General features: G+C 40.0%; 1 protein-coding gene across 2 annotated transcripts in view; it reads left to right on the top strand.

Moving 5' to 3' along the window:
- The first annotated feature begins 338 nt into the window (after positions 1 to 338).
- The window catches only part of LOC105473323 (zinc finger DHHC-type palmitoyltransferase 17), an 88818-nt gene continuing 71653 nt past the window's right edge, over positions 339 to 17503 (top strand). Inside the window, exon 1 of one of the 2 annotated variants that reach the window (XM_071071398.1) lies at positions 339 to 507. In XM_071071398.1, the coding sequence (XP_070927499.1) occupies positions 415 to 507 (93 nt within the window). In that variant the 5' untranslated portion in view covers positions 339 to 414. The remainder of the gene's footprint in view (positions 508 to 17503) is intronic. The other variant, XM_071071399.1, reaches the window with a different exon arrangement.

The following is a 17503-nucleotide window of genomic DNA, read 5'->3' as shown; positions in this document are numbered from 1 at the left end:
GCCTGGGGCTCCAGACTTGTGCTGCGTGAGGCTCCGGAGCTCTGTTCTCGCTCCTGAGCCGCTGTTAGGTTTCCCAAGCGACTGTCTCAACCGCCCCGCCGCCTCCCCCTGGCAGCCAGAGCTGCACATCTGCCTCTGGCCGAGACCCGCCCCCGAGCCGCGGCGCCCACGCCCAGAGCCCTCCGCCGTCCCCAGCGCAGTGCAGCAGAGCGCGCTCCAGTCCGGGGCCGGGCCGCGCTTTCGCGCACGCGCGGAGAAACCCGCGCCCTCCGAGGGGGGAGGGGACAGAGGGGGCGTCACGGGGGCAGGAGAAAGAGGAGGAGGCCCGCGTCGCCTCCGGCGGGGCTCGCGCCCGCCCCGCGCTCGCCCTCCGCCTCGCCCGAGCCCCGGGAGGGTGAAACGCTCTCTCCCGGCATGCAGCGGGAGGAGGGATTTAACACCAAGATGGCGAACGGCCCGGATGAGTACGATACCGAAGCGGGCTGTGTGCCCCTTCTCCACCCAGAGGTGAGGAATGGTGCTGAGTGCATTCCTTGCTCTGCGGCCCTCCAGCCTTTCTTCCCCGGCCTCGCCGAGGGCGGCGGCCGACGTGTGTGGGGTAGTGGGACGTGCCGAAGTTGGGGAGGGTGGGGAGGCGAATCCAGGCCCGAGCGCGGCTGCGAGCGGATAACGGGGGAGGAGATAGCGGGGCGGGCCCGACCGGGGCGGGCTCTGGGACGCAGTCCCTGGCTGTGCCTGGAGGACAGAGGTGGGGATGTTGATGGTTCTGCTATGTCGCCGCGCTGCGTTTGAGGGCAGAGGCGGAGGGGCCTGGTGCTGTTTTTGAACCGCAGCTTAGCCCCTAGTCTTGCTCCAAGCCTCTTGGGGCCAGGTGGAAGCGCGTCTGGTTTTGATTTCTTTTTCCTTCGCCAGGGTGAATGACGGTATCTATTGCTTCCCTTTAGCCCACTGTGAGGGGACAGTTTCATGGTCATAGTGATGTCCTTCCAGATAATGCCATGGGCAGCACCTCAGGCACCTTGTGTCGGGCGTCCTTTTTTGAGCATTTGTCCTTAAGCGATTAAGAAGAGAGGTCAAAACTTTTGGGAATAGACCCACAGTCACATTAGCTTGTCAAAGTACCGTTTTTCTAGGAGCTAGGGGTGAACAGTGCAACACGTTTCCCATCACAACATGAGTGTCCTCTCATGTAAGTAAACAGTGCCCCGCTCCACAGTCAGTCACAGTCTGTGCTTGTTTACCTCCGAGTTTGTAGCTGAGCTAGTGCTAGTTAAGGCTTGGAAGCAGTTCTTGATGCATTCTGACTTTTAATGATTCACAGTGATGTGGGTACGGGGCAGCGGCACAGTTTCCTGAAGAACTCGGGTAGTTTTCATGAGGTTGAAGGATGACAGTCGTGTTGTAGGATGAACAAACATGGAAGTCTCTACCTGGTTACTTTGCAATAGAGTGATTCTGTTTTCTTCCGGATTTGGGTTTGTACCGTACCACTAGTTTTGTTAAAAAGTGAATAATGACAACCATACATGTTAACACAACCACCCTCTCATTCGTCACTTTGGTTTATCAAAAACACATGGGACAGTTCCTTCGGAATATATACCTGTGGCAGTCTCAGTAGAAAAGGCTACTCTGGGTTTCTGACAAACAGAACTGTACAGTAAGACTAAACATTTGTTTGACCAAAGTGGTAACATTTTCAGAACTGGCATTGTAGACATTTCTTTTGGTTCACTTAGGCCCTAACATACGTCAAGAAATAGACAAAGTAGTTTTCAGATGTTGCCTTAAAAATTAAGTGATTTCTATTCATCTCTTCCTGTGAAAGTATTTCAAACATTTATGTGTTTATCCAGTTTATGTTTTTGAGACGGGGTTTCTCCCTGTCCCCCAGCCAGGAGTGCACTGACAGGATGACAACTCACTGTAGCCTCTACCTCCAGGGGTCAAGTGATCCTCCCACCTCAGCCTCCCGAGTAGCTGTGATCACAGGCTCGCACCACCATGCCCGGCTGATTTTTTTGTTATTTGTAGAGGAAGAGGTCTCCCTGTGTTGTCTAGGCTAGTCTTGAACTCTTGAACTCAAGTGGTCCTCTCACCTTAGCTATTTAAAGTGCTGGGCTTACAGGTATGAGCCACCATGCCTGGTCTATCTTATGTATTTTAGCATACTGTTCTTAATATACCTTTGCTTTGTAATATAGCACTGTTGTTTGCTACTTCAGGAATAATTTTAACTGGCAACAAATCCAGATTATTTGGTGTAGTAGAAGGCCAGTGTAGGCTTGAAATTTAGATGTCAATCTTCAGGTGGCCATTCGATAGATAGGATATTACTAGAAAGTCAACCTCCTCATTGACAGTGCGAATATATTGGCATACAGAATATATACCGTTCCTTTTTACCCAAGAAGCACAAGGTCTGATTATTTTAATACTTTGTATGGACCTTAAGTGTGTACTACATGGCTGAGGTCTTTCTGCATTTTCTGTGGTTAGTGTGTGCACCTGGTGCAGACCTGGGGTAGTTCTGCTGCCTCCTAGCAGTGTGTTCTTGGGCCAGCTATTAATAAATCTCTGAGTTCTAGTTTCATCATTTATAATGGATAAAAATGGATAACTATTATAATGGATAATAGTTAATAAGCTGTAGCGAGGATTAACTGAGATAACATATTTTTGTTGTTAAAATAAGCAGTGTTTTCAGTCTCTTTTGGAAAGAAACCCATTCTCTGTCGTGGTAAGTAATGAAATAATAGTACTTTTAACCTCTTTTTGGAGAGAACATAGACTTTGCGTCAGACAGACTTGGATTCTAATTCTGAAATTCAGTAACTAGGTAAATGACCTGAGAGAAGTGCTTAATTTCTTTAAGCTTCAGTTGTAATCAGAAAATGGAGATCCTGGCTGGGCATAGAGGCTCACACCTGTAGTCCCAGCACTTTGGGAAGCCGAGGTGGGAGAATCACTTGAGCCCAGGAGTTCAAGACCATCCTGGGCAACATGGCAAAACTCTGTCACTACAGAAAATACAAAAATTAGCTGAGCATGGTGGTACACACCTGTAGTCCCAGCTAATTGGAGGCTGAGGTGGGAGGATCGCTTGAACCTGGAAGGTTGAGGCTGCAGTGAGCCATGATCGAGCAGCTGTACTCCATCCTGGGTGACAGAGCAAGGTTCTGTCTCAAAAACAAAAAAACAAAAAAAAAAAAAAAGAAGAAAAGAAAATGGAGATGCTGCCTAGTTTACTTGGCTGTAAGGGATTAGGTGAGGCTGTACGTTGAGGGTCAAGAACTGGCACATTGTCGGTGCTCAGTTAATGTTAACTTCTTTTTTCTCTACCAGAAGACAGGGAAGTGTTACACATTTATTTTGGTTTTGGTGACTGATTTAAAACTTATGTGGGTTTTAATTTAGTGGAATAGGATCTTGCAGGAACAAATTTCATTTCACTTTTTATCTTCAGATTTAACACTCTCACACAAAAACAGTTTTTCACCTATTTGTTAAGCAGATGAATTATTTGTAAAGAAATGAGCATTGCTTAAATCTCTTATTAGTATGCAAACTGCCCACTGTTAAAACCTTTCTTAGAGGAATATACAATTAGATGAACGCCTTTTTAGAGGTATTTTAGGTAAGATCATCTTAGTTTTTAATGAATTAAATTATCCACTCATTTAATTGGTCATTTAAACGTCTGTTTATCATGTTTGGGTAAGACATTGTGCTGGAGTCTGTGTGAGACTTAAGGATATTTTTGGTATTCAGTGAGAGGCAGTATAGAATACTGGTTAAGAGCCAAAACTGGCCGGGCGTGGTGGCTCACACCTGTAATCCCAGGACTTAGGGAGGCCCAGGCGGGCGGATCACCTGAGGTTGGGAGTTGACCAGCCTGACCAACATGGAGAAAGCCTGTCTCTATTAAAAATACAAAATTAGCCATGTGTGGTGGCATATGCCTGGAATCCCAGCTCCTTGGGAGGCTGAGGCTGGAGAATTGCTTGAACCCGGGAGGTGGAGGTTGCAGGGAGCCGAGATTGCACTCCAGCCTGGGCAACAAGAGCGAAACTCTGTCTTAAAAAAAAAAAAAAAAAGAGCTAAAGCTATGGTGACAAACTGAAAATGTAACTTCTGCAGCTTACTGTTACCATGGTCAAAGTACATTTTTCTCGTTTGTAAAGTTGGGTTAATAGTGCCACCTTTTACAGTTATTGTGAATATTAACTAGGATAATGTTTATAAAGCAGTTACCATAGACCTAGGCACAAAGGCTGCCAAGTGAATTGTACCTTCTAAAGGCCCTGGCATATCCTGAATACTGAAAGGGAAGCTGCTGTTACTTTGTTTTCTTTTGAAATAGGTGATTATTTGTTTTATCGAAATGAAAGAAATTAAAGGCTGTTTTGGATAAAGAACTGATTATCAAGGGATTAGGGTGCTAGTTCTAGCTCAGTGACCTTGAGCTAGTAGATACTTAACTAGTCTTAGTTTTGTTGCTTTTAAGGTAAAGTAGCTAGACAAGATGACCTCTAAGATTTCCTCAAACTCAAATGTTCTGGTTTTAAGTTGTGATTTTTCAAGATAATCAACTTGAGCATTTGTCTACTAGGTACATAGCATTGTTTAGGTTATATGGGTTAAAATAACATAAAAAGAATAGCATATGTTTTCCAAAAGGTAAATAACTAGTTGGGATGTTGTATGCATGTGAAACACTTAACGATTCAAATAAGTACTGAATTAAGTAATGTAGCTTGTAAGTGGTATCAGATTCCTGTCATTTAGAATGGTTAGAAGAAAGGCTTCGGTAGAGGGACGGAGACCGTATGTTGGTCTACTGGTCCAGCAGACTAGCTATGACCAGCTTCCATTTTACCTACTAGTACATCCTCAGTAAGTCATCTCAGCTCTTTCATAGAATGAGATCACAGTATCCCCTTCTGCCAGAATATCATAGGGGCTATTTCAGAATCATCTGACTCAGAGCTTTGAACTGGATTGCCTAGATTATCTAGGGCTTTCATCTCTTTCTTTCTTCCTTTTTTCTCGATTTCAAAACTTCTGCTGTTGCCTTTTTTCTCATTTTCCTCTCTCTTTTTATGGTAACATTTTTTATTTCACATTCATTTTATTTCTCATGATTTTTTGTTTGAATATTAAATCGAACCATTGCTGTTATCTACTGTCCTCACAGATTTCATAAAATCTACTTTTTGAAGTTTTTTTTTTCTTTTGTTTGAGATGGAGTTGCGCTCTTGTTGCCCCGGCTGAAGTGCAATGACGTGATGTTGGCTCGCTGCAACCTCCGCCTGCCGGGTTCAAGCGATTCTCCTGCGTCAGCCTCCTGAGTATCTGGGATAACAGGTGCCTGCCACCACACCCGGCTAATTTTTTGTATTTTTGGTAGAGACAGGGTTTCACCATGTTGGCCAGGTGGGTCTGGAACGCCTGACCTCAGGTGAGCCACCTGCCTCGGCCTTCCAAACTGCTGGGGTTACAGGCATGAGCCACCACACCTGGCCATGAAGCTTTTCTTTAATAAAAATGATTTTGCCTTTTTCTATTACTTTTTGCCCTATTATGTGTATATATTATGTGTATATATATGTGTGTGTGTGTATATATATGTATATGTATTTGTACACATCTGCTTTCAGAAAGCAGATACAAAATTACTTTGAAAGTTGTTTTTCTTCTGACAGGTTACCTGCAACTCTTTTCCTTCAAAGCACTTCTTTACGAAGTCACTAGGATTTGATGCCTTTTTAAAAAATTCAGCAAAAATGCTACAGATCGTATAATAATCATCTAGATTTTAAAATAATGTATATTTTAAAATACTTTGTATTAAGCATAGTAACTACTATGCTTAGTATAGTAACCATTGTTAAGCATAGTAACCACTGAGCATTACTGTTAAGCTTAGTAATCACTGAGTCAATAGATATAAAATTAAAATGTGATTAATTGATGCGACTTCGTGGATTGTGCTCAAAGCCAAAGTTGAAAATTACTGACGTATAGAACCAAAAAATTGTTCTGGTTTTGAGAAATGCCATCCTGCGTCGGCTTCTTTGTTTTATTTTTCTCATTATTTTTATTTAATTTGGGAGAATCTCAAAAGTATTCATTAAGAGTGGACTGTGGAGTCGATGGATATAAGAGCATATAGGTTAAAAGTGGGCAATGGTGTTAGGATTCAAATCTCAATTCTGCTCCTTACTAGCTTGTGATCCTGGGCACGTTACTGAACTCTGCGTCCCAATTTTCCAAACTAAAATGGGGATATAATAACACCTACTTTATGAGGCTGTTGTGAGGATTAAGTGAGATAATACGTGTGAAGTTCTGTGTTGGGCACTTAGTAAACACAACAAATGTTGGCTGTTAATATTGTAGTAAATAGTAGTATCTCAAATTGATAAACAATTGTAGTATGCATGTATTAGAGTGGCTAAAATAATTAGTATTGGTTGTCTCTGGGGATTGAGGAGAGGATGGGCAGAGGACTTCTTATTATAAGCCCTTTTACCCTATTTGATGTTTTTAAAGGTGTGTGCTTTGCTACAGGGAGTGTTTATTGGGAATCCAAATATGGTCCTGACCCTTCCTAGGTCCCAAAGTAATAAGGTGTACAAAACAACACATTGGAAAGTAATGTAAGATTAACTGTAGACCTTCAGATACCTCAGGATAGATGAGGGAGAGTGTGTCTGTGTGTATTTTTTAAAATTAGAAGTAATTTGTGGTCCTCCTTTCCTCTAGAGAGGGTTGTAAGGGTATGTTAAGGTAGTCAGCATTGAACAGTTAAGGTGTCTTAAAATGCAGTGTGCTGGCCGGGCTCTGTGGCTCATGCCTGTAATTCTGGCACTTTGGGAGGCTGAGACTGGCAGATTACCTGAGGTCGGGAGTTCGAGACCAGCCTGACCAACATGGAGAAACTCCGTCTCTACTAAAAATAAAAAATTAACTGGGTGTAGGGGTGCATGCCTGTAATCCCAGCTACTCGGGAGGCTGAGGCAGGAGAATCGCTTGAACCTGGGAGGCAGAGGTTGCAGTGAGCTGAGATCGTGCCATCCAGCCTGGGCAACAAGAGCAAAACTCCATCTCAAAAAAAAAAAAAAATGCAGTGTACTTTTAACAGAACCCACAACAATTACATAATCCAAAAAGACGTTTCACTGTTAAGGTTATATAAAATTCTCTTTCATTGCATTATCTGATTATAGTATTATTTTATGAATAGATTTTATTACAGATGGATAATTTAAGAGTAAAATCAATTATTTTAAATTTGGAATTTGAAAAATAATGATTCAAGACAATATTATATTTGTAAAATCCATAAATAAAATTTGACCCAGTGGAATAATTTGACCTAGGATAAAATATCTTCTTTTAAAATTTTCTTAAAGTAGAGCTACAGGCAGCTAATTTGAAAGTACAGTGAAACTTCAGCCTTCTGTGAATGAGATACTATAAACTTAATATCCTGAGTTACAGAGAGTTAAACAGAATACTTTTTTGTTTTTGTTTCAATTCTTGTTGCAAATTTGCCAAATTATTTTCTAGGGTTAATACATACTAAACATAATAGAATCTTTCTTTGATAAATCAGAACATTATAGTGTCTTACGATCATCTTTCTGATTATCAGTGATACTGTTAAGGATATGAAGATGAAACATTAACTGTACCTAAGACATTTTTTGTGTATATATGTCAAATGGCTTACATTTTTATCAGTTGTTGTATTCTAGGAAAAATCAAGTGAAAAATTGCTTCTGATTGAGATATTAGTATACCCTACCCTTGTTTAGTTTTTAAGAATAATTTTTGAATTATGAATACTCATTAATTTATGAAGGATTTAATGAAGTTTGAACAAAACTGATGAACAAAATTGGTAGTTACCAAAACTGTCCCTATTCTCGTGGGAAAAAAAAAAAAGTTCTTTGAGTTGAAGACAGAAGTTTCTTGTTGTGTAAGGATCCTCTTGTTGCGATGTCAGCAACCTTGTTGAAACGTAGTTGGACAAAAAAGGGTATTTACTGTCTCAGATAACCTAAACTCAGGATGCAGGGATGCAGTTGAAATCAAGGACAACTGGAACCTGAGCTGAGAATGCCACCAAAACTCTCTTATCTCTCCTCCCTGTCTCCCTTTCAGCTTCATTTTCTCCAAATGCAGAGCAGCTGCTGTCTTCCGTGTAGCAAGGACAGAGATGCCAGCAAATTGTAAATGTGAGCCAGGCACTGTCCTAAAAATTTTGCGTATATATTCATTCATTTAATCCTCACAGCTTTTTATACCTATTTTACAAATGAGGAAACAGAGGTATAGAAAGGTTAAGTAGTAATCCAGGTTGTATTGTGTGATAGAGATGATAGAGTTGGATTTTCTAGGCACTAGCTAGCTGTGGTTACAAATGGTCTGATTTGTGTTTTGTTTTTAAATTTTTTGAACAGACTTAATTTTTTTGTTTTAGACAGAGTCTTGCTCTGTTGCCCAGGCTGGAGTGCAATGGCGCAATCTCGGGTCACCACAAGCTCCGCCTCCCGGGTTCGGGCCATTCTCCTGCCCCAACCTCCTGCGTAGCTGGGACTACCGGTGCCCACCACTGTGCCCCTCTAATTTTTTTTTTTTGTATTTTTTGTAGAGACGGGGTTTCACCGTGTTAGCCAGGATGGTCTCGGTCTCCTAACCTTGTGATCCTCCTGCCTTGGCCTCCCAAAGTGCTGGGATTACAGGTGTGAGCCACTGTGCCCGGCTGAACAGACTTAATTTTTTAAGAGCAGTTTTTACGTTGGTAGCCAAATTGGGCAGAAAATACAGAGAGTTCCCATATGCTCCCTGCCTGTACACATGCATAACCTCCCCCAGTATGGACATTCTGCAGCAGTGTGGTACACTTGTTGTGGGAGATGAACCTACATTGATGCATCGTTATCACCCAAAGGCCATAGTTTACATTAGGGCTCACTCTTTATGTTATATAGTCTATGGTTCTTAACACTTGTTTTTTTGAGATGGAGTCTAGCTTCGTCGCCAGGCTGGAGTGCAGTGACACAATCTCAGCTCACTGCAACCTCTGCCTCCCGAGTTCAAGCGATTCTCCTGCCTCAGCCTCCCGAGTAGCTGGGATTACAGGCACGCGCCACCACACCCAGCTAATTTTTGTATTTTTTTTGTTTTTAAGTAGAGGTGGGGTTTCACTATGTGTTACCCAGGATGGTCTTGATCTCCTGACCTCGTGATCCGCCTGTCTCATGATGGGCCTGTCTCGGCCTCCCAAAGTGCTGGGATTACAGGCGTGCCACTGCGCCCAGCCTTAACACTTGTTTTTGTTTCTTTGGGAGGGGGATGGAGTATTGCTCTTGTTGCCCAGGCTGGAGTGCGATGGCGTGATTCTTGGCTCACTGCAACCTCTGCCTCCTAGGTTCAGTCATTTCTCCTGCCGCAGCCTCCCGAGTAGCTGGGACTACAGGCACGTGCCACCACACCCGGCTAATTTTTTGTATTTTTAGTAGAGGTGGGATTTCACCGTGTTGACCAGGCTGGTCTCCAACTCCTGACCTCAGGTGATCTGCCTGCCTCGATGTCCCAAAGTGCTGGGCTTACAGGTGTGAGCCACTGCACCCGGCCACTTCTTAACACTTTAAGAGTAATGTGTGTCTGCCATTATGTTGCCATATAGAATGGTTCCATGGCCTTAAAAATCTGTGTTCTGCCTATTCATATGTCCTTCCCACCTATCCCTGATTTTTTTTACTGTCTCCTTAGTTTTGTTTTTTTCCAGAATATCATATAGTTGCAATCATGCAGTATGTACCCTTTTGGATTGGCTTCTTTGGCTTAGTAATATTCATTTAAAGTTCCTCCATGTCTTTTCATGGCTTCATAGTTCGTTTCTTTTTAGTGCTGAATAATATTTCATTTTCTGGATGTATCAGATCCATTCACCCACCGAAGGATGTCTTAATTGCTTCCAAGTTTTGCTCGTTTACTTTTCACAGTAGTTCTGCAAAGTGTATATGTTGAGCTGTTTACAGATTAGGAAACAGACTCAAGAGAGGTGAAGTAGTTTACTCAGGTTCACATCATTAGAAAGTTGTCATAGTTTATATTAGAACCTAAACTCTTACTTCCAAGCCCATAATCCTTATATGTACTTTGCCATATACATGAATAGGTCAAAACACAATTTATTTTTTACTTATTTTTTACAATATAGTAGGAAAACTTTATTAGAGTTAACTATCAGTTCTTCCTTGTTATTAAAGGAACTAGGGGAGGATTCATTTTTAGCAGTTGCTCTAAGGCCACTTCTTTTAGTAACCTTTTTACTTGAAATAAGAAAACTACATTTCCGTAAAAGTCCTTCTCTTTGAAATTTTTTTATTCAGTCTATTGTTTTGCTTAGTATAAATTAATAAGGTAAAATATACTTTTGGCTGAGTGATGGCTCGTACCTGTAAATCCCAGCACTTTCGGAGGCGGAGGTGGGAGGATCGCTTGAGCCTAGCAATTCCATACCAGCCTGGGAAACATAGTGGGATCCCTGTCTCTACAAAAAATAAAAGAATTAGCTGGGTGTGGTGATGCATGCCTGTAGTCCCAGCTACTTAGGAGGCTGAGGCAGGAGGATTGCCTGAACCCAGGAGGTTGAGGCTGCAGTGAGCAGTGATCATGCCACTGCACTTCAGCCGGGATGACAGAGTGAGTCCCTGTCTCAAAAAAAGGAATATGTACACACACACACACGTGGCCCCCCTCCACCCCTAACAGCCTTTGACAGCGGGTGTCTCTTGTTGAAATAACCCTAGGTGTAAATAAGGATGGAGATGAGTAGTCTCAGTATTAAATCTGTGGCAGAGGACAGATGGTGCTGATTGAATTATAGGTGTCTCAAGTTTAAACATTTTTGAAGAGTCGTACTGTCATTTGTATTATCTGTAAATCTCTTCTAAAGATTTGTTACTGGACCACATTCTCCTACTTAGTACAGCTGTTTTGGAATACATTTCAGGGAGAATAATGTACCTCAAATGCCTCATCCAGCAGTTAGTAACTCTATGATCTTGGGCAAATTACTTAATCTTCTGGGTACCTCAGTTTTATTATCTGAAAAGTGGGGTTAATAATACCTACTTCTTAGGGTCCTTATGAGATTAAACGAGTTAATATACCTTTTGTAGATTTTAATTTGTATACGTTTTACATTTTAATATCTCTGAAATTGGGATTTGTGACTTACAGTTAATGGTGTCTGTTGCTTTAGCCAAACTGCAATAGTGACTGTCAGTGCCTGTGCATGTGGCATCTTTGTGGTTATTCCTTTTCTTTTTCTTTTCTGAGACGGGATCTTACTGTGGCTGGGACTGCGGGTGTGCACCACCATGCCTGATTAATTTTTTGTATTTTTAGTAGAGACAGGGTTTTGCCATGTTGACCAGGCTAGTCTTGAACTCCTGGGCTCAAGCAATCCACCTGCCTTGGCCTCTCAAAGTGCTGGGACCACCATGCCCGACCTCTTTGTGGTTATTCCTGATAGCACAATTGTATACCTGCTGCCCCCATTTCATTAGCAATCCATTTAAAGAGAATTTTAGAAAGGAGTTTGATTACTGATTGTTTTCTGAAAACTGTTGATAACTTCCAGAAGATCAAGAAAATCATCAAAACTTGTGGAATATGTGTCAGTGGCTTGGAGAAAGAAATCCCAGAGATAATAGTGACATTCTTTTAAGAAATGCTGTATTTCAGTGTTCTTGGTGGCTGGTAAACAATATTGTGATGAATTAACATCTCTAAGTTGTTATAGTATTAACAACTCTAAGTTGAACAGTGATTCCAAAGAGGCTAACCTTGAGCATGAACAAGTTTTAGCAATACAATAACTGATTTGTTTATCTCCTTTTGATACAGCCAAAAGAGTGATGTTTTAAAAATCCAAGTAAGTCTGTAAAATGTTTTTCAATTAGTGTAAATAATCCTTTAATTAGTAGAAGTAAAAATTTGAAGTGATAAAAAAGCATTCAGTTCAGTTGGCAGTATTTTCTTTCTTAGTGGTACGTACAGTAATGGTGCATATTATAATCAATATCATTTTTTGATTTTATGAAATTCTGTCTCTAAGTAAAATTTAGAACAATACCTGGCAGATAGAGTTAGCTATTGTTTTATAATCTTTACTTTCTTTCTGCAGTTCCAAGATTTTAAGAGAGCATGTACACTGCTGTTAATCCTGTTTTTAACCCTAGAATTTTACCTCCCTATATTCTTTCACTGAAATTATAAATATTCATTAATCTTTATTTTTAATTCTGTGAATATAATCATGAATAAATTCTAGACAGTGTTTTCTTTAGAAATTTTGCTTTCTCTTTGACCACTCATAATATAAATAGCCAGAATCTTCCATCTGTTTGTGAGAGGTTAATTAGCTTGATTTCAGAAATTCCCATTATTTAAACTTTTTTTTCCTTATTTGTGTCCTTTTTCCATTGAATAATTGATGTAATCAAGTCCCAAAAAAGGGTACAGTTGGAAAAAAAAAGTTCTTGACAAACTAGAATCTAGTCTTCTAGCATTGCAGACCATATATAAACTTAAACTTTCTGAACATTATTATCCTAACATCTGATTCATTCTATACTGTTGAATAATGTATAGATAATTTTAAAGGATCAGAAATTTAAGTTTCAGCATGGGTTTTTTTAAGCCTTAAAGGTGACACATGATTATTGTAAAAAATTTAAGTAGTACAGAAGGATATATAGTTCAAGGTGAAAGTCCCACAGTTCCCTGTCCCAGCAAGCACAAACTTCTCTCACTCCTCACGGGTAAATATTACTTTTGAGTACACTCAGAATTTTCTGTGCTTATACATTTAAATATATATTTTACATACATGTTCATGTATATTTATTTCCTTGTTTTTATTACATAAATGTTATAAAATCTGTATTTTTCTGAATGCGGTTTGGACATAGCTCTATTTTAGCACATAACGATCTTCCCTGTTATTTGTAGTGTCTGGACCTGCATTGTTCGATGGTGACCACCACTGACATGTGGCAGTTTAAATTTAATTAAAATGAATAAAATTTAAAATTCAGTTTTTCAGTTATACAAGTCACATTTCAAGTGTTTATTAGCTATGTGTGGCTAGTGGCTGTTGTTTTAGGTAGCACAGAATTATAGAACGTGTTGATAATCTATATACAGAAAGTTCAATTGGACAGCATTGTTCTGGACAGTTTTTAAAAAAAGATGTATGTATTAAAATTTTTTTTACTGTATAACTTTTTATTGAGGCATATTTTGTGATAAATTGTGCACATTTTAAATGTTCAAGTTGATAACTTTTCCTTAACTTTTAATTTTAAGATAATTGTAGATTCACATGCAGTTATAGGAAATAACACAGAGATATCTCATGTACCCTTTACCTTGGTTCTCCCAGTGGTAATACCTTGCAAAATTATAGGACACTGTAGTATAGGATAGGACAGGATAGGATAAGACAGGATAGGAGAGTATATAATAGCACAATCAGGAAAGTAACATTGGTACAGTAAAGATACAGCACATTTCCTTCCCCATAAGGATTCTTGATATTGCCCTTTTATACCCACGTGGTCTTCCTTCTAGCCCCTAGCCTCTCCTTAACTCTTGGCAATCACTAACTTGTTCTCCATTTCCATTAGTTTGTAATTTTAAGAATGTTATATAAGTGGAATCATGTAGTATGTAACCTTATGGGATTGGGTTTTCTCATTCAGCATAATTCTCTGGAGAGTCATCAGGTTGTTGTATCAGTACCTTGTTCCTTTTTGTTACTGAATAGTATCCCACGGTATGGATGTGTTAACCATTCACCCATTGAAGATTATCTGGGTTGTTTCCAGGTATGGGTTATTAGAAATTAAACTGCTTTAAACATTTGTGTACAAGTATTCACATAAGCATAAATTTTCCTTCCTCTGGGAGTGCAATTACTGGGTCATATGGTAGTTGTATCTTAATGTTTGTAAGAAACTGACAAGCTGTTTTCCTGAGTAGCTGTACATTTTACATTCCAGTCAGCAGTACATGAGTGAGGGTGAGGGAGAGCTGCATCCTCACCAGCATTTGGTATTGTTACTTTGTTATGATTTTTATTGTTGTGTTTACTTTCTAATTGGTCTTGGGGTCACTATTTTGAAAGGGCCACAAGGCAAGTAGCCTCACTCTCTAGGAGAGCCCTCGCAGGGATTGGGGAGATGAGTTAGGTTTGTGCGTGTGTGTCAGGTGAGACACATGAGGAAATGAAACCAGAATGAAATGAGATTTACTCATAGGGCCCAGAGAGGTTAAGCTTAAGGAAGGATGCCGGGAGCTTAGGTTAGGGGGGAGAGAGAGAAAGAGTGAGAGGGAAAGGAGGCTATCAGTGGGGCTATGCCTTTTTTAAAGTACATGGGCATTATCCTGTAGGCTTTCTTGTGGGGGTTGTGGATTGGCTAGTTTAAAGCAAACACTCGTGAAGGGAGATCTTATTTACATGACTCTGGTGTTGATCATTAGGTTTTCATTGTGGTCAGCAGCTGTGGGGAATATTGAGTTTTTGGTCAGTGAGATGAACAAGTCTATATTGCAGACAATCACACAGGCAAGGGAAGCTTTTTTTTTTTTTTTTTTTTTTGAGACAGAGTGTTACTCCCACCCAGGGTGGAATAGAGTGGTGCGATCTCTGCTCACTGCAACCTCTGCCTGCCGGGTGGGTTCAAGCGATTCTCCTACTCTCCTGCCTTAGCTTCCCAAGTAGCTGGGACTATAGGCATGCACTACCACACCCAGCTAATTTTTTGTATTTTTTCCTAGAGACAGGGTTTGATGATATGTTGGCCAGGCTGGTCTCATACTCCTGACCTCAGGTGATCTGCCTGCTTCGGCCTCCCAGAGTGCTGGGATTACAGGCGTGAGCCACTGCGCCTGACCGGGAAGTTTTAACTAGGCCAAACATGGTGGGCTATAACTGGGTTTCAGATAACTCATGTTAGATCTAAAAAATGGATGCTGGGTCAGCAACCATAATAAAGAAATTTTTGACACTTTTTAATTTTAGCCCGGTCTTATAGGTAAGTGATAAGTCATTGTCATGTTAACTTGCATTTCCCTAATGGCAGATGATGTTAAATATTTTTTCATGTGCATATTTGCCATTTGTATATCTTGTTTATCGAAGTGTCTCTTCATGTCTGTATGACTTTGCCAGGGCTCCCATAACAGAATGCTACAAACTGGGTGACTTAAACAATGGAAAATTTTTTTCTCCACAATTTTGGAGGCTAGAAGTCCAAGATCAAGTTTCTTCTGAGGTCTCTCTCCTTAGCTTGCAGATGGCTGCGTTCTCATACTCTTACATGATCTCTTTATGTATCCAAATTTTCTCCTTTTTAAAAAGACAGTAATCACATTGGATTAGGGCCCACCCAATGGCCTCATGTTAATTTAATCACCTCTTTAAAGGCCCTAGCTCCAAATACAGTCTGTTCTGAGGTACAGGGGTTAGAGCTTCAACATATGAGTTTTGGGGGTATACGTTTCAGCCGATAATAGTGTCTTTTGCCTATTTCCTAGTTGATTATTTATTTTACTGTCAAGTTATGAGAGCTGTTTATGTATCTTAGGCACTAGTACTTTGTTGTGATTTGCAATTATTTTCTCCCAGTCTGTAGCTTGTCTTTTCAGCCTTTGTATTAGTCTGTTCTCACACTGCTAATAAAAACATACCCAAGACCAGGTAATTTATAAAGGAAGGAGGTTAAATTGACTCTCAATTACACATGGCTGGGGAGGCCTCACAATCATGGCAGAAGGCAAGGAGGAGCAAAGTCACGTCTTACATGGTGATAGGCAAAAAAGTGTGTGCAGGGGAACTCACATTTATAAAACTATCAGGTCTTGTGAGATTACTCACTATCTCACTAGAATAGCATGAGAAAGACCCACTTGCATGATTCAATTACGTCCTACCGGTTCTCTCCCATGACAGGTGGGAATTATGGGAACTACAATTCGAGATGAGATTTGGGTGGGGACACAGCCAAACCACATCAGCCTCATAACAGAGTCTTTCTCAGAGCAAGAGTTTTAATTTTGATGAAGTCTATTTGACCAATTTTTCTTTTTATGAATTGTGCTTTTCGTGTCAAGTCTGAGTTTTCTTTGCCTAGCCTGAGATCCCAAAGATTGTCTTCTGTTTTAAGTTTATAATTTTGCTTTTAACATTCAAGTTCATGATTAATTTTGAGTTATTTTTTGTATAAAGTGTGAAAATTAAGGTTGAGCTTCTTTTTTCTTTTTTTTGCCTATGGATATCCAGCTGCTCTAGTAACATTTCTTCCATTGAATTGCTTTTACATTGTTGTAAAAAATCAGTTGAGCATATTTGTCGTTTTTATTTCTGGGTCTTCTGTTTCATTGATTTATGTATCTATCCCTCAGCCAATACTACACAGTCTTGATTACTATAGCTATATAATAGGTCTTGAAGTTTAGTAGTTTGCTTCTTCTCACTTTATTCATCTCTTTCAAAATAGTTTTAGCTATTTGTTTTCTTTTACTAACTATGTAAATTTTAGGTTTAACTTGTCTATTGTCTACTTGCTGCGATTCTGATATTAAATTTATATGTCAGTTGGAGAATTGACAGTTTTTACCATGTTAAAATTTCCAGTCCGTCATTATGGCATGCCTCCTTATTTATTTAGATATTCTTTGACTTCTTTTATTGGTGTTTTGTAGTTTCCAGCATAAAAGATACTGTACATGTTTGGTTACACTAATTTCTGTCTCCTCATGCCCACTTAAGGATACCTCTCCAGCAGTTCTCTACACTTAACATCATTAGTTTTGGCTCTACCAGATCATTTCTGTTAGTGATAATTTCTCTCATCTTAGAAAACAAAAGCAAAATAAAAAACTTTATTTTTCTTTGATTCCATGTCACTTCTGGCTACTAGCCCAACTTCTTTGTAGTAAAATTCTTAAAAAGTTTTCTGTACTTGCTGTTCCCAGTTCCTTTTCTCCCATCTTTTCTTAAGTCAACTGCAGTCTAACATGTGCTCCACTTTCAAAGTAATGTGACCTCTGTATTGTTAAATCTAATGATTACTTGCAGTCTTCATTCTTCCTGACTTTTCAATAGCATTGATGTAGTTGATCTCTCTTTGATCAACTTCTTCACTTTTCTTCAGGGAAATACAAATCAAACAAGATAAAATTTGGTAGCCATTGGATCTCCCCAAATTAAGAAGTCTGATAAATCCAAGTATAGTGAAAGAGAACTCACACATTGCTAGTGAGAGCGTAAATTGTTACTACTACCTTGAAAGATAGTTGAAGATACTCATAAGTTCTATTAATACTAATATGTACTTACTCTAGAGAAACTTTCACAGATGAGACCCGTATAAGATTGTTCATTGCAATATGGTTTGTAGTAGCAAAAAGT

The sequence above is a fragment of the Macaca nemestrina genome, chromosome 10, assembly GCF_043159975.1.
Source record: "Macaca nemestrina isolate mMacNem1 chromosome 10, mMacNem.hap1, whole genome shotgun sequence".
Lineage (NCBI taxonomy): Eukaryota > Metazoa > Chordata > Mammalia > Primates > Cercopithecidae > Macaca > Macaca nemestrina.
The sequence above is the reverse complement of the archived record's forward strand: the minus strand, read 5'-3'. Positions and strand labels throughout refer to the sequence as shown.